Source organism: Carassius gibelio, chromosome B25, assembly GCF_023724105.1.
Source record: "Carassius gibelio isolate Cgi1373 ecotype wild population from Czech Republic chromosome B25, carGib1.2-hapl.c, whole genome shotgun sequence".
Lineage (NCBI taxonomy): Eukaryota > Metazoa > Chordata > Actinopteri > Cypriniformes > Cyprinidae > Carassius > Carassius gibelio.
In genome coordinates, this window is record NC_068420.1 from 6892277 (window position 1) to 6915457 (window position 23181).

The 23181-nt window shown below is 39.7% G+C and overlaps 2 protein-coding genes across 5 annotated transcripts in view; both read left to right on the plus strand.

The window, feature by feature from the left end:
* Positions 1 to 15338, plus strand: part of LOC128014585 (L-fucose kinase) — an 18096-nt gene extending 2758 nt beyond the window's left edge. Inside the window, exons 7-23 of the mRNA XM_052598254.1 lie at positions 1 to 45; positions 198 to 317; positions 391 to 562; positions 1435 to 1541; positions 1622 to 1723; positions 2203 to 2376; positions 2817 to 2890; positions 3078 to 3436; positions 3512 to 3728; positions 3814 to 3980; positions 6002 to 6229; positions 6368 to 6511; positions 6736 to 6855; positions 7924 to 8111; positions 8188 to 8287; positions 14524 to 14747; positions 15025 to 15338. The exon at positions 1 to 45 is cut by the window's left edge and continues 36 nt beyond it. Of these exons, the coding sequence (XP_052454214.1) occupies positions 1 to 45; positions 198 to 317; positions 391 to 562; positions 1435 to 1541; positions 1622 to 1723; positions 2203 to 2376; positions 2817 to 2890; positions 3078 to 3436; positions 3512 to 3728; positions 3814 to 3980; positions 6002 to 6229; positions 6368 to 6511; positions 6736 to 6855; positions 7924 to 8111; positions 8188 to 8287; positions 14524 to 14747; positions 15025 to 15108 (2625 nt within the window). The 3' untranslated portion in view covers positions 15109 to 15338. The remainder of the gene's footprint in view (positions 46 to 197; positions 318 to 390; positions 563 to 1434; positions 1542 to 1621; positions 1724 to 2202; positions 2377 to 2816; positions 2891 to 3077; positions 3437 to 3511; positions 3729 to 3813; positions 3981 to 6001; positions 6230 to 6367; positions 6512 to 6735; positions 6856 to 7923; positions 8112 to 8187; positions 8288 to 14523; positions 14748 to 15024) is intronic.
* A 2276-nt stretch (positions 15339 to 17614) lies between these two features.
* Positions 17615 to 23181, plus strand: part of LOC128014586 (GTPase IMAP family member 8) — an 88037-nt gene continuing 82470 nt past the window's right edge. For all 4 annotated transcript variants that reach the window (XM_052598256.1, XM_052598257.1, XM_052598255.1 and 1 more), the window contains exon 1: positions 17615 to 17800. The gene's annotated coding sequence lies outside the window, so the exon portion shown is untranslated. The remainder of the gene's footprint in view (positions 17801 to 23181) is intronic.

Below are 23181 nucleotides of genomic sequence, written 5' to 3' on the forward strand. Positions count from 1 at the left end.
GAGAAGATCAGCTGTGCTGCACTGCCTGATGGGAAAGTACCCCTGGTATGAATTTGTTTGGTAATCTTTCTGCTATATGTAAATAAAATGTACTTTGTTTAAAGGTGTATTAGATTTGTTTAAAGGTGTATTAGATGTTTTGTTTGCATTTTGAATTGTTATTTGTGATGCTTCCTAAAATTGACTTTTCTGCTCAGGTGTCCGGCCCGGTGTTTTTCTCTAGGACTGTGGCAGAGAAGCTCTTACAGACTCACGTTACGTCACCATTGGATGGCTGTACATATCTTGGCATGGATTCGGGAGCTCCACCGCTTGAGGTAAAAACAAAGACAACATAGTTCTTTTCTCTGATTGTTCCCTCACTCTCATTTTTCTTGCTCTCCCTTGCAGATATCTCTTTTTCTGGATATTCTGCTGTGCCTTTGCTCTGACCTGACAGAGCATGAATTCATCAATGGAGAGAGAACAGGCTGCTCTTTACCCTCCGGACCTCAGGGGGCAGTAGTGAGGAGTGGCCGCTCTGCGCTGTGGAGGACCCTCAGGGGTGCCTCCATCTCCATGTGTACTGTATCACTATTTTTTTTCTGTATATTATTAAAAAAAATTGTTTGCGAATGAAATGCTAGCCTACTGAATACAGCATATTATATATTTGATAATGCATACTATAAAAAAGTGAAACTGCATGCTGTTATGTATACAGTGTAATTGCAAAGTGCTCTTTTATACTTTAATGCAACGTGCCCTTTTATATTAACCCTTTAACTGCCCCACCAAGAAAAAAGCATTTTTTGTTTGCATTTCTTATCTCCTTATGTCATTAGTTACCACACTCAATGTATTTTTGTATGTACACGTCCCATAATTTTTAAAACATTAGCTTAGCTTTTCTACGTTTACCATAAAGTGACAAATCAACCATTTGGTTGAGCACGTTTTTGAAAAATTATTGAAAACATACTAAAGTTTTTTCATGGCACCAAGTAAAATAATTTTGTAAAGTTAGGGCTCTTACAGTGTAATATGTCAAAAAAATATGCTTACCTTGCAAAATTTCACCAAAAACAGTTTACATGGCAGGAGTGATTTCTTTCTCTCTGACATCCATCAAAGAAGAAGTGTTGTGACAAATGCTGTTGATTTTTTTTGGCTTAACATACCTCTACCAGATGGTAGAGATGGCTCAATCAGCTTGAATTAAGTTAGGTACTCCTCTCAATAAAATATAGTGACTCAAAATAAAGTGACCTTTTGGTCGAGCGGCAGTTAAAGGGTTAATAATATATTTTATGCTGCATTATGTAGTTAAATGTAGGCTACATGGGTTTTCCATGCATACTGTAAATATGTATACTTTCCTCAGTATGCATACTGTGTATTATTGCAGAAGTAGAGTAGTGTGTCATTCTGAACGTCGTCTTTGTCTGTTTCCAGTGTACATTCCTGAGGGTTACTATGAATATTTGACTCAATCGGGTCGAGAACATGTCATTCGTCTGTCAGAAGCTGGAACTGAGACAATGATTCTCTCTCATATTCAGGTAGGAAATGTTGTGAACATCTCTAGGATTTTTTAAATAAACATTTTTAACCTTTTTGCAATACCATTTCTTCTTTAAAGGATGTGAAGTCTGTGGCAGAAGGCAGCAGGGTGATTAATAGCATCCTGGAAAGAGATGTTCGTGTATTAGCAGGAGCTGTTGTGCAGCACTGCCACCTGCAGGTCTGGAAGGTTTAACTTAATCTATGTCTATGAACTATTTAAAGATATGAAATCAAAGCTGACACAAATTTTTTCTCACTTAATATGATGCTTTTATAAAACATAACATTAATGACATGAAATCTGTTGTAAATATTTTTTTTTCCATATTTATACAGATTTCCATTTCCATCCTGAAAAGTATGACCCACATGCACTGTCATTGTATAAAACAAAATTATTATTATTATTATTGATGTCTAAATTTATGGTTTTAATTGTACAGTGCCAGTCACACTGTTAAAATAGTAATATATTTTATTTTATTATTTTTTTTAAATAATTTAAGTAATAAAATATGTAGAAAAATTATGATGATTTATTATAATTAATTATTATCTTTTTTTAATGGGGTGTGGGCAGTTTTCCTTCTTTTTTGTTCTAAGCTGATCACATGCCAGAATAATACAGTTATCAAAATGTGCCAATGTCATTTGCAGGGTCCAGTCCAGGTGCATTCTGGGTGCCTGCTGTCAGGGCTTGATTTGACCTCATCATCCTGCGTCCAGCGACTACCCCTGTCCAGTGACATCATCATTCAGGGTCACCGAGTGATGCTGGGAGAGTTAAAGTTAACAGTGTTTACAGCATTCGGAGCTCATGACAATTTAGATGTGAGTTTAGAGCCTGTTGCTTACATTAAATTTTTTTGATAATATTGAGAACAATATAAATAAGAAAACGTATGCTAATATTACAAATCTTATTATAGAGAGTGTTGGGGGTAATGCATTACCAGTAGGGCGAGTTTTCATAATCAGATAACTTTTCACAAATAACTTTTAAAATACTTATACATTACTTTTTAATATACATGAAAATATCTGAGTTACTTTTTTAAATAATAATGCTAGTTACTTTTTCCCATTTATTGTCTGACAGCTGTCCCTAAAATAACTTATTGCTTTACATAAAAGTAACTAAGTAATGTAATTAGTTTTTAAGGAGTAACACAATATTGTAATGCATTACTATGTTATTTTAGTTATTTACTTTAAGTTTAGTTAAAGTTACTTTCCCCAACACTGATTAAACACTATTTATCTTCACCCAGGTCTCCACTGATGATGTCACTGCATCATTCCTTAATCAAAAATGGAGTGATTTTTATAGTCGGACTGGAATACAGTAAGAAATGTCTACTTTCATACCTCACAAAGTCAGACTTTTGACTAAAGGTTTGTTCTATTTTTAAGATTAATGTAGCCAAAAACTACCTAGTTATACAGGAAGGTGCCTAAGTGACTTCAGATTTAATTTTGAAATGGTCACAGTTTCATATAGTGTGTCTAACATATGTATGTGTGTGTGAAAGGCCTCAGTACCTTTGGGGACCTGAGAGGACTGAGCCATGCTGTCTGCTGGACGCCCGATTGTTCCCAGTGTTCATGCCACATTCAGGACCCGTTGGACTCGAGGGTGTTTGTTGGCTCCTGGGCGGCGCTGGTGCTCTGGACAACTGGAGGGAAGCCTGGAGACTCTCGCTCAGAGATATTCTCATCCTGACAGACCAGCAGAGAGAGCTGCGGTGGAGAGAGGAGCTGTTCTTCAGTGTGGGCCGAAGGAGAGCCGTGGACACTCTGCAGGGCCACATGAATCTCAGTCTGCAGCCGTTCTTCAGAGCAGCAGCTCTGGCCGGCCAGCAGGAGGAGCTACTGCAGGTGCTGGACTCAGGTGAGGAGCAGAGGCTGAACGGTGGTTGGCATATGTTGACTTTTGAGGGTACTGAAGGTTTGGCTGTTTTCTCAGTGGCTGCAGGCAGCAGTGGTGATCTGGGAGTAGCGGCTCGTTGTCTCGCCTGTATCGCTGATGTTCTCGGCTGTCTGGCTGGTGAGGGTAAAGGCGGTTTGCGCAGTGGACCAGCAGCGAATCCATCATGGGCTCCTGCTTTTAAGCTCCTAGAAGAGGGACACTTACCTGCAGGTGTCCAAGAACTGGCCAATCAAAGAAAGCACTGGCTAAGCAGGTAATAATTTTTAATAAAAAAAATAATGCATAAATTTGAGAGTTGTAAACTGAGAGTTTTTGAATTTTGACATTGCTTTCTAAAGACCAGATTTATTGGTGAGAGCCGCCAGGCATTATGAGGGGGCGGGACAGATACTGCTGCGGAAGGCAGTGATGTCAGCGCGTGAGTTTGTGTTCATTGGTCAAGGAGAAATGCCGCCCATGGGTGAGTGGCAGGAAGTGGAGTGTCCTGCTCGACTGGATCTGTCAGGTGAGAACAGCTTTTTTCATTTCAGCTGATCAGAGAGTTCTGTGTTTATGTTTGACAGTGATGCGTTACATTTTGAGTTGAACTGAATGTGCTTTTAAAAAAAAAAAAGTAAGTTCAGTTTTTAAACAGAATGCAGAAATCCAATTTCAAAATTGCTCAAAAGTGGCAGTAAAGGCATTTAGAAAGTTACAAAATATTTATATTTCAATTCAGTAACGTTCTTTTGAACTTTCTATTCATCAAAAAAATCCTGAATACAAATGCATCAGTTTCCACAAAACTATCAGACAGCAGAACTGTTTAACATTGATAATAAGAAATGTTTCCTGTGCATCAAATCAGCATATTAGGATGATTTCTGAAGGGTCATGTGACACTGAAAACTGGAGTAATGATGCTGAAAATTCAACTTTGCATCACAGCAATAAATTACATTTAAAATATATTAAAATATAAATATAAATACTGAATTGTATTAATATTTCACAATATAGCTGTATTTTTATCATGTTTTCTGTTAGTTTTATTGTATTTTTATCAAATTAATGCTGAGCATAAGAGACTTCTTTCAAAAAAAATCTTTATGACCCTAAACTTTGGGTGTCGGCGGTTGCGAACATAATGACCACTCACTGCTGTCAACGTTTTTTGTGCCTCTGATTCATGTCGTCATGTCACTCCGCATGTAGTCCAATCATTTGTCATGATTCAAGTTCAAGACATTTAAGTTAAATTTAATCTGTGTGTCCTAAAAATATATTTGGGAGAGTAATGTTATATGTGCGGAGCATATGAGCATATCTGTCCACTAATGACTCCTTTGAACTGATTCACTTTAATGAATGCTTAAAACTGATCTGGGTTGAGTTTCCAGATAACAACGGATCTTCGCTCTGAAGAGCGCTCTCTACGTGCAAGGTTTCAAATGCTCGCCGCAATTCCATGCACTTTTCCCCAAAAATTACTTGACATGAACGCATTCTACGTGATACTTAAAGGGATAGTTCACCCAAATAGCAAAATAATGTCATTAATAACTTACCCTCATGTTGTTCCAAACCTGTTAGATCTCCGTTTAGCTTTAGAATAGAACTTATATCAGTTTAAGATATTTTAGATTTAGTCCGAGAGCTCTCAGTCCCTCAATTGAGGCTGTATACACGGTATACTGTCCATGTCCAGAAAGGTAAGAAAAACATCATCAAAGTAGTCCATGTGACATCAGAGGGTCAGTTAGAATTTTTTGAAGCATCGAAAATACATTTTGGTCCAAAAATAGCAAAAAAAAAAATACGACTTTATTCAGCATTGTCTTCTCTTCCGTGTCTGTTGTGAGAGAGTTCAAAACAAAGCAGTTTATCATATCCGGTTTGCGGACGAATCATTCGATGTAAACGGATCTTTTTGAACCAGTTCACCAAATCTAACTGAAACTTTTGAAATGGTTCGCGTCTCCAATACGCATTAATCCACAAATGACTTAAGCTGTTAACATTTTTCATGTGGCTGACACTCCCTCTGAGTCAAAACAAACCAATATCCCGGAGTAATTCATTTACTGAAACAGTACACTGACTGAACTGCTGTGAAGAGAGAACTGAAGATGAACACCGAGCCGATCCGGATACGAAATAAAAGCTTGACTTATTCTCGAGTCAAGAACCGGTTTTTGGATCACCAGTAGTTCTTTTGGACAGTTCGATTCAATAAACCGGTTGAAGAAAACGGTTCACCGGTTCTTTTGCGCTCAACGTAATGGCGTCATTTGCGATGATTGCCCTTGATTCAAGCCTTCGGTTTACCTGGGCTCATAACACTAGCACAGAATCAGTTCAGAATCAATCACCAAAAGAATCAGATTCGGTTCAGACGCTATGTGTGTCAGTCACGCTGAATCACACATGCGCAGTGTCATCAGCTCCTCGGGTTGGGGGTCTGTCGCCGCGTCATTGTATGTGCACCATATAGTTTCCTGCTTTTTTGTGCTTTGTCAATCACACCTATGTTGGATACCTCATCAGGTGGCTGGAGTGACACTCCTCCTATAGCGTTTGAACATGGAGGACTGGTGGTCAATGTGGCCATCAAGGTGGATGGAAAACGGCCAATTGGAGCTCGAGTTCGACGGGTTCCAGAGCCTCGTCTGCTGTTGGTCAGTAGCAGTGGTGAACCGGCCTGCAGCATCTCCACAGAAACACTCTGTGAGGATCTTACTGACCTGGAAGACTATTACCAACCTCACGCTCCGGGTGAGAGACAAGTGTAGACATATGCTGTTGATCTGACAGTCTGAAACTACAGTGCACAACACATGCTTGTTCTTGAGAATGGTTTGATGTTGAACGTAAATGTACAAACATCTCTATATATTTTAATCTGTGTTGTAGGTGCTCTGCTAAAAGCAGTGTGTGTGTGCAGTGAGCTGGTGTGTGTGTCGTCTCCTGTCTCTCTGAAAGAGCAATTGTTACAGCGCTGGGGTGGAGGACTGGAGATCCACAGCTGGTCTTCACTGCCACATGGTTCTGGTCTTGGTGCGTAAATCTCTTTTGAGTATCTTTTTACTTTTTTTTTTTCTTTTTTTTTATTACTTTTACTTTTTACTGAAACACTTTTTTAAATGTACATATTTTTGGATTACCACACAAGACACCAGAAGGCTATTAACTAAATAGTAATAAATATTTACTTTTTTAATAGATTGTTGCATCCTGAAATTAATATACATATATGTGTGTGTGTGTGTGTGTGTTTCTAGGCACCAGCAGTATCCTGGCAGGTGCAGCTCTTGCAGCAGTGTACAGATGCACAGGACGGAGCTACGACACAAACTCTCTCATTCATGATGTGCTTTACCTGGAGCAGATACTCACCACCGGTATGAGAGATGCTTTTATTCCTATAATGGGACACATCACGTCCTTTCTAGAGTAATATAATGTTTTACTGGGCTGTGAAGCTTAAAGGTACAGGTTGTAGGCCCTGCCACTAGAAGGGCGCACTACCAAAACAATAACAATATCCTGGTTTGATGACGCTGAGGAGGAGTGTGGAATGATGGGATTTGTTGTCTTCTACCCGACCGCTGACGGCCATCAATCAGACAGAAAGATAAATCAAGGATTTAACAGAATATAACAAATATATACACTTGTATACATTCAAACACAATAATTGGGCATACATAGCAAACACGAATTCAATGATTTGCGCGAGTAGATTACATACACAGTCAATGCAAAGACGCGATCAGACTATGGATCAGATGCATCCTCGTGTGGGTCTAGAGACGCGATGCCCTGCGTTTGGTGTGTATGCCCCATAACACTAATCTTGTTGATCGTAATAATAGCATACGTTTTCAGTAAAGATACGAATCAAAACAACTCACCTGTCAAGTAAAACACAAGCGAGATCGGCATCTCTTTCTAGTTTGTCGCGAAGCTCTCTCCATCTAGAAAATGTAACACCGATATTAATCCTCGCTCTTTGTCTCCTCTTGTCCCAAACTCTTCTTGGGTCGATTGGTTGGCCCGTACGCTTACATGGTAAATAGTAATTATGTTCCATAAATAAGTAACACAATCCACCATAAAACGTGCAAGAAGTAAATAAGGAACTGCTTGAAGCAAACTAGTGGTTTGCTGGACGCTAGACACTACTTCCGCTTTGTCCATGACACTGTTGTCATGTGGTTTCTATGTCAGTAAAGGCGGTAACAAAGGGTAACGAACGTCATTGACAGGCGACTACACTGCCCCGTGTCACTGTTTAGAATGGGAATTTTCTCATGATTTACAAGTAGTTGAAAACATTAGAGATATTGTTAGTAATCAGCTGGACAGAATATATAACACTAGCCTAATGGTTTTTGGATTGAGAGGAGGGAAATTTTTTTAATGAGCTGAATTTAAAGACATTTTGTATTTTTATTGATGCTTTTCAGGTGGAGGATGGCAGGACCAGGTTGGTGGGCTGTTTGGAGGAGTGAAACTGGCTAGATCTGCAGCTCAGTTACCGCTGAGAGTGGAAGTAGAACAGCTTTCTCTGACTCAAGACTTCCTCTCTGTCCTGGAGCAGCATCTTCTTCTGGTTTACACTGGAAAGACACGTTTAGCACGGAACCTGCTGCAGGTACGAGCGGCTGATGGTGACGCTCAGACTTCATGAACACTGTGTTGTGTTTCACTGGATCACTGTGTCTGTGCAGGACGTGGTGCGGAGCTGGTATGCGCGTTTACCGTCCATTGTACAGAACGCAGAGGAGCTGGTGACCAATGCAGAGGAGTGTGCCGAAACCTGCAGAGACGGTAAAGCCAGGGTCACACTACAGGAGTTTTAGCTCGATTTAGCCCCGATTTTCCCCTCCCGAGAATCGGAGCAAAGATTTTGTTGAACACCTCGGTCAGTTCCAATGTTCAGCTTGGTTATCTGGTAATGTGAGGTGTTCACAGATCGAATCTTGCACCTCCCTGCTCGCACACAAATTTGGGCCACCCTGATTAATATCAAACATGTTTGATATTTAGGAATTGAAATCGGGATGATGACGGTTATGATTACGTCAGTACTTTCACAATAGCTTATGTGTGACTGCAAAACAATTTCTACCAAGATGGCGGCACGTTCAAATGCAGCGGCTTCTCTCTATCCCCTACAAAACTGTGTTTTCATGTTTTTTGTCTTGTGAGTCGCAGTGTTTTTGTACGTCGTCATCGTGTCTACCTGCCTGTAAGCACGCATACAGTCGTGAGTTTCTGCTCTGTCAGCAGAACCGCATTTTTACAGTTAAACTCTGCGCATGCGGAAAAGCTGCGGGATCTCGATCTGCCACGGAGGCCTTTACCATCACCGACTCCCACTACTGCATCTCTCCCACAGCCGAGGCACCATAAGCGGTGTGAGAGGAAACAGTAGAGGGGTAAGCGTGGAGGTATCCGGGCTAGGCTAACGGCTTACCCACACAATCCATCTATCCCCACCATCGTACTGGCTAACGTATGCTCGTTGGATAATAAACTAGACTACATTCGATTACTATGTTCAACTCAGAGGACTGTAAGAGACTGTTGTGTCTTTGTGTTCACAGAAACATGGCTTAGCAACAGTGTTGCAGACTGCGCTATTCACCTCGACCAGCTGACGTGCTATCGAGCAGGCAGAGCTCTCTTCGCGGGAGGAAAAACCTGCAGCAGCGGGCTTTGTGTTTACATCAATGACGCGTGGTGATGCAATGCTGTTGTGATCTGCAAACACCGCTCACCCCTGGTGGAGTTTATGATTATTAAGTGCCGGCCGTTCTATCTGCCGAGGGTATATACTGCTATACTTCTCATTTCTGTGTACATTCCCCCGTTCAACATCATCAGCAACAGGAACAACGCATTAAATGAACTTTACCAGCACATCAGTGGGCAGCAGACAGCACACCCCGATGCTTTTCTCATCATAGATGGGGATTTCAACCATGCTGACCTAAAGAGTGTGTTTCCCAATAATACACCAACACATTAACTTTCCAACATGAGGCAATAACATTTTGGACTTTGTTTATACCACACAGAGAGGAGCTTACAAAGCCCTCCCCCTCCCCCACCTCGGAGCCTCAGACCACATCACTGTCATGCTAATGCCTGCATACAGACCACTCATTAAAGTCGCCAAACTAGTTCAAAAACAGATTCAAATGTGGCCAGAAGGATCATCAGAGGTTCTTCAAGACTGCTTCAACACAACTGACTGGGACATGTTTAAGCAGGCTGCCACATGAAATAACACCACTGACCTCCGGGAGTAATCAGAGACTGTCACTGCCTACATCAACAAGTGTATTGATGATGTAACGGTCACAAAAACCATCACTGTCTTGGCCAACCAGAAGCCATGGATGACAGAGGAGGTCTACAGACTCCTGAAGACACGGAACGCTGCCTTCAGAGCTAAAGAAGAGGTGGGCCTGAGAACAGCCAGGGCCAACCTGTCCCGCGGCATCAGAGAGGCTAAGAGACAGCACTCCAGGAGGATAGCTCATCAATTCAGCGACAGCAGAGACACTAGGAACCTGTGGCAGGCAATACAGACCATTACGGACTACAAGGGGCGGCAGTGGCTCAGTGGTTCATGTAGGTTGTCTACAAACCGGAAGGTTGGTGGTTCGATCCCCGGCTCCACCTGACCAAGTGTCGAGGTGTCCTTGAGCAAGACACCTAACCCCAGCTGCTCCCGACGAGCTGGATGGCGCCTTGCATGGCTGACACCGCAGTCGGTGTGTGAATGAGTGTGTGAATGGGTGAATGTGAGGCAACTTGTAAAGCGCTTTGGATGGCCATGTGGTCTGTTGAAAGCGCTATATAAATGCAGTCCATTTACCATTTACAAGCCCCCACCACGGACCTGTGACAACAACATCTCTCTTCTGAATGAGCTGAACACCTTCTTCGCACGCTTTGAGCAAGCACAACAAAACAGCACCACTGCACAGAAGGTCACCTCCCGGTGACCAGGTGATGACACTGACCCCAGACAGTGTGAGGAGATCCTTCAGCAGGATCAATGCACGTGTAACATGGCAAAAGTTATCAGAATAACACTGTTATATTACTCTGAATAAATATAGGGCTAGGTTCGACTCTTGGGAGGATAAAAAAAGAAATTCGGGCCAAATGATATGAAGCAGCTAACAGCCAGGACATTTATTGCACAAATAACAAAATAAATCAAATAGTTAAAGAACCAAATTAGTATCTCCTGTATTGTACCAACACAACACAGCTGAAATGGGAAAAATTAAATATTTAGTCCAGGTTGTGCATAATAGGTCCAAGAAAAAAAAGAAAAAAAAATTAAATGTCCAAAAGTCCTCCTGGTTCCTTTGCAAATTGATGTGTGCAGTGTAAAATGAATGTATGTATAAGGCCTTGGTTTATCCTACTACCCGGGTAGTGTGTGTGAAGTAACAGCTTAGCTGTAATGGAAAAGAATCTAACAATGCAGACAGGTCCGAGTTGAACATCAGCAATGGGCCCTTCATAGAAATCACAGGGCCTGGCTCGCCATAGCTCACATAAGCTCACAGTTCTTCATGTCACAGGATGGATTCATGCAACAAAAAAAAAAAAAACAGTCAGAGTTTGTAGAGATATCTTCTCAATCCACATCAATATGAACTCCCTTTTGAAACCCATGAACATACTGCAACAATGCAGGTGAAAAATGTAAACATTTAAACATTTGAAAGCATTTTTGTGCAGTTATAATATTTCAAATGCAGTGCTTGATCACCTCGTGCGTACCAGCTGCAAAGACTATTCTTTTCCTAATCTCTATCTCTCAGTTAATGAAAACATACAGCGACCCCTAGGGAAACTACGGTACTGCATTGAAAAAGTATAGACCAGTGTAAAACTCTAGGGGGTGTTACACACGCAAAGCTCCGGGTCCTGACAGCATCACTGGGCGTGTACTGAGAGAATGTGCGGCAGAACTCACTAATGTCTTCACAGACATTTTCAACATCTCACTGAGTCAGGCTGTTGTTCCCACATGTTCCAAAACTACCACCATAATTCCAGTTCCGAAGAAGCCATCTCCATCCTGCTTCAATGACTACCGTCCAGTTGCACTTACCCCTATCCTCATGAAGTGATTTGAACGGCTAGTCATGCAGCACTACAAGTATGCTTCCCCTCCCCCTCCCTGGACCCTTTCCAGTTTGCATATCGGTCCGACCGGTCGACCGATGATGCCATCTCCAGCTGGGGCTCAACAGTTCGCTGTGCAACTGGCTGTTGGACTTTCTGAATAGAAGACCTCAGGCAGTACGGGTGGGCAGAAACACATCCAGCACCGTCACACTGAACACTGGAGCCCCCAAGGATGTGTGCTGAGCCCCCTCCTCTTCACTCTGCTGTCCCATGACTGCACACCATTACACAACTCCAACCTCTTCATTAAGTTTGCAGATGACACGACTGTGGTGGGTCTAATTAGCAACAAAGATGAGACAAACTACCAGAGTGAGGTGAGCCGCCTGGCCGGGTGGTGCAGTGACAACAATCTCTCTCTGAACGTGGAGAAGATGAAGGAGATTGTTGTAGACTTCAGGAGAGCACACACTCAGCACGTTCCTCTGACCATCAATGGTGCGACTGTGGAGAGAGTGAGCAGAACCAAGTTCCTGGGTGTGCACATCACAGAGGACCTCTCCTGGACGGACAACACCGCAGCACCGACAACACAGCAGCATCTCTACTTCCTCTGCAAACTGAGGAGAGCCAGAGCCCCAACCCCCCCCCCCCCCCCTCATCATGTACACCTTCTACAGAGGCACCATCGAGAGCATCTTGACGAGCTGCATCACTGTGTGGTATGGCGCCTGCAACGCGTCCTGCCGAAAGACTCTGGAACGCATAGAGAGAGCAGCTGAGAAGATCATTGGTGTCTCTCTCCCATCCCTCCAGGAAATTTACGGAACTTGTCTCACCCGCAAAGCCCTCTGCATCGCAGGTGATCCCACACACCCATCACACAGCTTTTTCAGCCTTCTGCCATCAGGGAGGAGACTGCGGAGTCTCCAGGCCATGACCAGCAGACTGAAGGACAGCTTCATCCACCAGGCTGTCAGGAAGCTGAGCTCCCTCCCGAACTTGCCCCCTGTCCCTCTTCTGCCCCAGACACCCTGAACTATGAACTCCGCCCCCAGATCCCACAGCATTGGTCTGCTCACTACCTCATTCAGCATGGAATTGACGTCATTCCACTACCTCATCAGTCAGTTAAATGCTCTTAAGCCCTGCTACTTTAATCAGACTAAATAAGCTTTTTTTGCACTAAAAATCTTTTATCTGCACTGTTGTTCACTTCATTGATTTGCACTCTATCTGCCATTTGCCTTGCAATGCTTTATTTAACTTTATTTTTAATTTTATTATGTCTTTTTTTACATTCCCTTATTGTATAGTTGTATCTACATTTTATATTTGATCTAGATTTTTAGGCTTTAATGTTAATGTTATCTGTATGCACCGGGGTCTGAGAGTAACGCAATTTTTATTTTCTCTATGTATGTACTGTACATGTGGAAGAATTGACAATAAAGCAGACTTGACTTGACTTGACAATTGCTGTACAGGTCCGTTGGATAGTGTAAATGAAGGAAACTGCTTCTTGACGTTTTCTAGTAACCAGGGCTTGAAGTGGGCAATATGCTGTAATGCATTACCGGCACTTCTATATTTAATCTTTTGCGTACCGGGACTTTTTTGTGCATACTGGAACTTCTGACATGTTGCCTGTACTCAGCACTTAGTGGCCTCTGGCATCTCCCTTTGGTTTCACAGCTGGACTTGTGCTTATTTGTATTGAAAACGTTAATTTAATTATTGATTGATTGAACATATGTAAACTTAACTGAAATATCAATGACGATCTGCTGCATGAGAGGTGCTCCCGCTGGCATGATAATCTTAAAGGGGTCATATAATGCTACTAAAAAAGAACATTATTTGGTGTAATTAAATGCGTTTATGTGGTTTAAGGTTAAAAAAACAAATTTTCCACATAATGTATTGTGTAATGTATAATGTTTTTCCTCTATGACCCGTCTTTTGAAACGCATCGTCTGAAAAGCGAGGTGTGCTCTCATTGGCCAGCTATCCACAGTGTTGTGATTGGCAAAATGCCTCGAGCACATGACGGAAATGTTATGCCCCTTAACATACTGTGATGCGTGTCCCAGTCAGAACACTGGCAGGACAAGACAAAAACAATAAAAATCATTACAAACGAGCCATTTGTTGCATCCAGTGGAGACATAATTACGAATTATAATCTCTTGTACTGTCTTTTTAATGCATTGTGCTGCATCGCGCCGCGTAAACATAAAACCAATGTCTGCATTTGTGATTGGAGAAACAACAAACAAACAAGCGCTACTCTACACTGCACAAAACTCGTGTTTACTTATGTAAATCTACTTACAGACTGTGAGTCAGAACAGCCGGCATTGTAGTCTTTCTCCCAAGATCAGCAAACAGTCCTCCATAATTTTGGGTAGAACTGTTCTGGAACAGTGTTGTAAATACAACTTAACCACTGATTTGCAAACAAAATATTTTTGCTTTAATAATGAAACAGTGTCTCCATGACATGGCAGCGGCGGCAACAGCAAGAATAAAATTTACGCCTGCTTTTTTTGCATGAGCATTAGGGTGGTGTTATACTTTTATAAAGAAAATGTATTTGTGTTTGAGACTTTAGTCTTTGCAACTTTAGGGATCTTATCTATTCACGAACCGCATGTAATGCTCCAAAAAGAAAGGAAACCTTGAGATTGTATCATATGACCCCTTTAATAATATCTTGTAGTGTGATGTGCCCTGATTGGAAGATAACCTGCAAAGATTCTCCTTATGTGTGTGCTGTAACCAGATTTCATAATTGGTTAGGATTTTAAAACTTATGTGGTGTGAGTCTGGCTTAAAAATAGAAAAGTGGATTATTATAATATTTCCGTTGACTATTTTATTTGAATGTCTCTCTCTCTCAGGATCTCTCCTCAGACTGGGGGAGTGTATGAACACATACTGGCAGCAGAAGAAGCTGATGGCTCCAGGCTGTGAGCCGGCGGCAGTGAGATCCATGATGAACGCACTTCAGCCGCTGAGTTTAGGACAAAGTCTGGCAGGAGCAGGAGGAGGAGGATTCCTGTTCTTACTCACCCGTGAGCCGCAGCAGAGGGAAGCAGTTAGAGAGATTCTCACAAACATACAGGTGAGTCAGAGAAACTGGTTCAACCAGTGCACAATGAAAACGTGAAGAATGGTTTAATCCTTTCTAGACTGACAAACAGAAAAACTGCTCTCTGAATGATTCAGTATATTTGCAATTTAAACTCAACTGAACTGGTTGCTTGAAAACTTGCGTGTTTAGTGTCCTTAAACTAATGACCTAACCTTTAATATAACCACTTGTAAAAACAGAAAATCTAAACAGTGAAATTAAATATGTATTTTCTGAATGTTGTTGGTCTTGCTGTTGTGTTTGACAGGGTATTGGTTCCTTCAGTGTTCATTCAGTGGAGCTGGATATGGATGGGATTTCAGTCATTCAGAAGAGCTATGAAAATCTTTAACAACAGCAGGCAACATTAAATCGAATGCCTTTTAAGTTTAACTGATTAAATTGACTTGTGTAAATATAACACTTATGTTGCATATGGATTTTATTAAAATTAAATGTATTCTCTGTACAAATGGGGAAAAAAAAAAATCTGGCTGTGTTGATTATTGCATCTTTTACTTGTTTTGTGACTGTACTATATAACAAAGTACTTACATTAAGATTAAATAATCCTACAATTTGTGACTGTTAAGAGTTATTTTTAACAATAAGTATATGATATTTTTTCATTGTTGGATTAAGAGTAGTTTGGAGGTTTAGGGATTTCAAATGAGGTCACTTTTTTGAAATATTACAATTTAAAGATATCGCTTAAAAAATGCTTACATCTTTATGCGCGCGTGTGTGTGTGTAATATGTAAAATGGCAATGCATTTCTGTATTTACATTTACATTTTCCAATACATTTGTGCAACATTTGGGGCAAAATGAAAATGAAAATTAAATTACATAATTTTCATTTGCCATTTTATACACTAGCTTTAATATGTAAAATGAATACTAATTTTAATGCTTTATAAGTTGCAAAATTAAAATTTAAATGTATTACAGAAATTATTAGATGTGTTTAACATGTTCTGTAGCAAAATTATCATTTAAATGCTATTTTTTTAATTGCATTTACACTCACAGCCAAGACACTTACGATTGCATTTTACATTCAATGTTCCGCAATGAATGTAGCAAAATTCAATGTGCACATTGAAAATGCATTCCGAGCCGATCACGTCTCCGCCCCCTCGCGCCCTGTCAATCACTGTGTGAACAAGCCGGGGCTTGCAGAAGGTCAAGAGGATCTAGACTCAAGAGGATTCAAGTGAGAGAACATGGACAAGACAGTTAAAGTGTTAAAATTAGTGTTAATTTTACATATTAAAACTATTGTACGAATTGGCAAATGGAAATTATGTAATTTAATTTTCGTTTTCATTTTGCACCAAACGTTGCACAAATGTATTGGAAAATGTAAATGTTAATACAGAAATGCATTGCCATTTTACATATTGCATTGTCCTTTTGCATATTACATTCCAAATTGAATAATGCTACCCATATGCTTCCATTTCTCTCTCTCTCTCTCTCTCTCTCTCTCTCTCTCTCTCTCTCTCACTCATATGCTTCCATAAGAGAGCAACTTGAAAAACAACTTAAAATATCACCTTTACACACCTTTAACGTGCACCTACAGGCCTATACCTGCCCCATGTGCGTCTGTTCTGAAGCATCTCTATGGAAGTCCAGTCAAACACACATTTAAAGAAGGGGAGAGCAGGGGCGAAAGTACCATTTTTCAGAAAAACTTAATTTTAAAAGATAATGTTGTAGACAGAGATATATTTCTGCTGTGGCCAGTAACTCAGAAGTGTGGTCTAACAATACTAGGTGCTATTTTGTAGAAATGTAGAAAGACTTCAGTATAATTTCACTTTGAACATAAGTTGAACATTGTTACTTTCGAACCCCATCGGTTGGGACGAAAGTAACACACAGGTGGGTCAAAAGTAGCACAACAATATTTAAGCTAGATTTTTTTTTCTGTTAGTCTTATTTTTCTTAAGTATACCTGATTGTGACCTTGTTATTAAGTAACTGCAAACATATTTTGTCCTTTATCTTTGCAAAAAAAATTATTAAATTACATTTTCATATTTTCATTTTAAGTTTAAGTTTCATCAGATGTCTTAAAACCTGACTGTATTTTTTATTGTAAATTTCAATGTATTTTTATATAATAAAAAAATCTACAGAATGCACAATATAGAAATTTAATCACATTAGCATAATAAAAAAACTCGAAACATAATGTAACAGTAGGCCTATTTATGTTTCCATCCAGTTGTTTTTATGCATGAATTGAAAATGTGCATTAAAACATCTGGAAACACTGCAAATTCACAGGTGGAGGTGTAAAGGCTAAGATATGGCTAAAACCTAAATATAAATGTGACATAGCAGCTGCCTAGAGAGAGATGTTCCTCTATGTCCAGAAACACCCTCTCAAAAACATCTGGATAAAACCAGACCTCTGTCTTTCTGACCCTCACTAAGACATATTCTTTTGGTATAATATGACATAAACATTTGTAAGAAATGATGCAAGACACAGAAATTCACAATATAGCTTGCACTGGAACAAAATAAATACTTTTTATGACTGTAAAGGGACAAAAGTAACAACTGTTACTTTCGTCCCGACAGGAACATCTGACATTTAAACTCGATTTAATTTTATATTAAAAAATAAATAAAATGCAAACCCCAGGATGTGTTAAAGCACTAAATAACCTGTAAATTGATCATTACTTTGACACATGAAACAAGAAAAACAACACGACTAATAAAAAAAAAATTACCGCTTCAACAATTTACTTTTTGTACTCGAAAACAGTTTTACGGACCTAACTTTCGGAAACGATGAGGAAATCGAAATCACGTGATATTTCTCAGCTCCGTCAAGGATTGCATGCTGAATATGCTGTCATAGCTGGGAATGCAAATGCAGAAAGAAGCTCGGAGAAAATCACTTTGTTACTTTCGTCCCACGTTACTTTCGACCCCGCTCTCCCCTAAACTACTGCACTGCTGGTAAACCTACATTTTCTCTGGAACTCCGGATTAAATGCTGCGAAGTAAAATGGATTTAAGTAAGCATCAATAAAATAAACCTTTAAACTGCTTTGAATTTCATATATGCACGTAAGGATTCTTTATAGGGCGCTTGCCTTACCGGCTTTTTCTTCTTCATGGCTCGCCATTGCGTTATAGGATCATGTAATTCAAGTGCCTCTTACACGATGTGTAAGCGCATCTGCCTGTGTGAGCTTTATTCATTATAAAATAGGTCAGCAGGTTTGCATATCTTTATTAGTTTTTGTTTCTTCTGATTAAGAAAACTAAACATCTCTTCACAATTTATTTTTACCATCACCATGGATGATGTAATCTCTATTTATTAGGGAAGCATTTGTTTTATTAATATAAATGTAACAATTGGAATATTTTAATACAGTTTTCTTGTTAGATTTTCAGAACGAACACGAAATGATAAGTCTGTTTTGTTGTGTTTGTCCATCTGATTTTAATTTTGTTACGTTTGCTACCGTAATGAATATGAAAACTTTAATATGCAGGAGAAATTCCCGACGTAATAATAATTTACATGCATGTTTGCATTGTAAGAATACAGGGATACTTAAGATATAAAAACGTCAAATCGTTAGGTGAAGGTGATGTTTTCTCATTAAATGGAATTGAGTGGAATGTATGGAAATAAATAATATCAATATGGCGGCGCGGTGACTTCAGATATTTGATTATCATGGGCAATCCAGTTCTCTATTATAGATCAGTGGCAGGCACTAATGCACTTTTGCCTACTTCCTGTGAATTGTTCCATTTCTATGTGATGTCTTTTCATTATGTGTCATTTTCAGTAGTGGTTTGAGTGTTATCTTATGAAGTCATCTTAACCTTGATTTAATCTTTAAACATATAGGCTACTGTCACTTAAAAATTGCAAAAAACGTATGATGAAGAAACCTTTAAACTTCTGCTTTCCACTTGTTGACACGCCCATGTTTGTCACTATGCTGTGCAGAAGCACCAGGAAGTGAGTCCATCAAACACAATTCGAAAGTACAGTACAAGTAAAAACTAAACTGCTGACTGAACGGTTTACTTTAAAGCTCCAGCTAAGACAGGAATATGTGGAGTAAAATTGACTCTGGTTGTCACTTGTTACTGAGGGCTATTTGTATGAAAATAAAAAATGTTGTCAAGGTTGACTGCTAAGACACTTACTGCTTTCACTTTCCTATTCGTATTTAGGCTACAGATGAGTTTTTATTTGTTTATGCCACTTTGGACTTCGTTTTAGAAGTTTTTTTTACAAATATGCAACAATCTCTTCTCAAAGCCACCACCTGTTGTTGATTTTGTACCTTCTCCATGCTGATGTATTATAAAGCACTAGCTGTTTCCATCACCCTGCTTTTATGCGCATTTTTAAGAATCGCATTCGAAATTCGAGTGATGAAAACGCAGAATTTCGAATAAAAATGCATTTAAATAATAGAAGGTGCACAGTGTCATTCGTGCAAACATAAACACCGTCATGGTAACACACATGAAACTGGAATAATAAAATAAACATTCATTTATCAAAAAGGGTAGGTGTAACATAACCCTGATATACAAAACTGATATGATTAAACGTATCATGTTACAACCATGGTTCCCTGAGTACAGTGTTGGGGAGTAACTAGATACATGTAAAGGCGTTACGTAATTTAATTACAAAATAAATGTAACCGAAATCAGTTGCAGTTACTAAGAAAAAAATAGTGATTAAATTAAAGTTACTTGTTAAAGGGGGGGTGAAATGCTATTTCATGCATACTGAGTTTTTTACACTGTTAAAGAGTTGGATTCCCATGCTAAACATGGACAAAGTTTCAAAAATTAACTTGTACGTTTGAAGGAGTATTTTTGTTCCAAAAAAACCTCTTCCGGTTTGTCACAAGTTTCGGAAAGTTTTTTTCAGGTATGGGTCTGTGTGACGTTAGATGGAGCGGAATTTCCTTATATGGGTCCTAAGTGCGCGCTCTTCTGCCGGAAGAGCGCGCGCTCCCATATAGCAGAGGCAGAGCAGAGAGAGGCTGAGCACAGCCTGATCAGAGCGAGAGAGTCACAAAAGAAAAGTGTGTTTTTGGTTGCCAGGGCAAGACAACCCTGCACAGATTACCAAAAGAGAAACAGCATTAAGGGACCAGTGGATGGAGTTTATTTTTACAGAGCATCAACGGAGTTGTGCAAGTGTTTTTGTTTGTTCCCTGCTTTTCGGATTGCACGTCGTTTATTTCTTAAGGATAATGCAGCCCCAACGGAAAAGGGTCACGATCGTGTGTTGGAACCACATGCGGTGAGTAAAACTGCTTCAAATATCTCTGTGTTGTTAACTTAGCTATCAGCGCGTAAGCACATCAAGTAAACAACATGCGATGTTGTCATCAAACTGCACTTTCCACATGTACAGCTTAAAAAAAAAAAAAAAAAAAAAAAAAAGACGACATAAAGTGGAACTTAGTCATTTTCCAAAACCGCTAAGCAAATATATACAGTTTCAGTGCATACCGCCTTTGCTGATGCTGCTCTTGTCAAATTTCAGCCTCTGGATCTGTTTCACAGCTTCCACATGCTCTCAACTCAAAAGCCTACTGGCGCTCGTGATTCTTTAGCTCCGCCCACACGTCACGCCTCTAGGCGCTCGTGTTTTTCCGGGAAAAATCGGTACAGACTATCTTTCGCTTATAAATATAATAAAAATAAAGACTTTTTGTAGTTATGAAGGATGCAGTACTACTCTATAGGTACTCAAGATTAACAGGATACTGAGTGAAAACGAGCATTTCACCCCCCCTTTAAGTGAAAATGTTAAAGATTACGAATACTGATTTTTACTAGTCGATATTTTATAAAAAAATGCTCAAGTTACTCGACTATTTGTGGTTCATGCTACTGTAAATAAAACGACAATTATTATCTTTTTTTCAATAAACGCTTATTAATTCATAGCCTTATGCAACAATTACATATAGGCCTATAAATTGTCAAAACTTTTACATATTTAAATTTTAATTATATATTTTTTTTCATAGTTATCACTGAACAAGTATGCTGTGTTTAACTAAAATAACTATTCTAAAACAATATTTATCATGAAAGCAGAGAGATGTCATGACAGACGTTTAGTGACCATTTGAACAGGACTGATGCGCTCATTTATATTACATTAACTCTGTAAGCAAGTCTTAATGTTTAGTGAACTTCACTAAACAAATGTGCGTGTGCCACGCAAACCAGCAAAAGATAAAGATGCACACATGTAGGCCAAAAAGAAAATGTATCCACATCTAAGTTGATTATTAGCCTGATCTCTCGAGAGAACTGTTTTTTGAGAGAATGACGCGCAGCGCGGCTGTTTCATTGGTAAGCGCGCTGTGCTTAATCCATTAATTCGTATAATATCCTAGCTTGAGGTTTAATATGGAAGCATATGGGTAGCATTATTCAATTTGGGATGTAATATGCAAAATGACAATGCAATATGCAAAATGGCAATGCATTTCTGTAGCCTATTTACATTTACATTTTCCAATAGCAACGTTTGGTGCAAAATGAAAATGAAAATTAAATTACATAAGTTTAATTTGCCATTTCATACACCAGTTTTAATATGTAGAATGAATATTAATTTTAACACTTTAAAAGTTGCAAAATTAAAATGAAAATGTATTAAAGAAATGATTAGATATGTCTAACATGTTCAAGCAAAAACTGTGGCAAAATGATAATTTAAATGCTATTTTTCTTAAATGCATTAACACTCACAGTCAAGACACTTACGATTGCATTTTCATTCAATGTCCCGCAATGAATGTAGCAAAATTAAATGTGCACATTGAAAATGCATTCCGAGCCGATCACATCTCCGCCCCCTCCCGCCCTGTCAATCACTGCATGAACAAGGCGGGGCTTACAGAAGGTCAAGAGACTCAAGTGAGAGAACATGGACAAGACAGTTGGCCCGTGTACGAATTATGTGCCCAACTACATCTGATTCAAACATTATGCTAATTAACAGTGAGCGGTGGTTTCAGACATTACAGTGCTTCACTCGCACTAACTCTTAATTCTGCCTGAAAGAATAAAAAGACCGAGCTGAAGGCGGAGCGATTCAACCAATCAGATGAAAGCAGCGTTTCAGCTCCGCCCACAAGTGTGAATTAAATATTGAAGCCATAAACCGAAATGATCAAAACGTACACGGACCATCTGTCTTGTCCATGTTCTCTCACTTGAGAACATCCTCTTCTTGAGATTTGAGTCTCTGACCTTCTGTAAGCCCCGCCTTGTTCACACAGTGATTGACAGGGCGGGAGGGGGCGGAGATGTGATCGGCTCCTGAATGCATTTTCAATGTGCACATTGAATTTTGCTACATTCATTGCGGGACACTGAATGAAAATGCAATCGTAAGTGTCTTGACTGTGAGTGTTAATGCATTTAAGAAAAATAGCATTTAAATTATCATTTTGCCACAGTTTTTGCTTGAACATGTTCGACATATCTAATAATTTCTGTATCTGTAATACATTTTCATTTTAAGACAACTGAGGGGGGTGAACTCATCCTTTTTAATTATATTAAGCTTTGAGGTTCTGCATAATTAAGGGCGTGGCCACTAGAGTGACAGGTGGATTTCCTCTGCGGACACTGGCGTCATGCTAGGTGGGCGTGGCTTCAGCAACCAGCTCCTGCTTTTTCGATTACCCTGGAATGACGCACTGCCAAGATGGCAACGGCCCACTCCGCCCACTTTTGGTTTAAAAAACTCTCTTCTGAAACCTATGGGTGACGTCACGGACACTACGTCCATGTTTTTATACAGTCAATGGTTGCTTCTGGTGTTTGGATTTGTACTTCAATATAATGAGCTCCAAGTTTAAGAATAGCATAAACTAGGTTTTTTTTCTTTTCTTCTCTCTCTCTCTCTCTCTCTCTCTCTCTCTCTCTCTCTGAGGATTGTGGGTAGCGAGGGTGTTTGCAGTAGAGCACGTTGTTTTTGGCGTTCCCTGATAGTTTTTTTCTATTCCATTTCTCTTTAATTATAAACTGTTTTTGAAGTTAAATTGCCAGATTAACCTCGGAGCGCTGACTGCGGTCAGCGCGGGTTCGCGCGCAGGTATGCAGCTGGGCGGTGATTTCTCTCGTCTGACCCTCGATCACGGCTGTAAGTGTACACCGGATGACTCTATGTTAATTGAAGACGTACTGATAGCGATCAGCGAACAGGTCGGTGGTTTAAATATTAAATCTGCCTCAAGGATGAACAGAGCACTCGTTATATTTCTCAAAGAAGTTTCAATGGTTGATGAACTGTTAGAGAAAGGACTCGTTGTAAACGATACTTTTTTACCGCTACTGCCTCTGTCAAATCCTTCTAAGAAAGTTGTACTTTCAAACG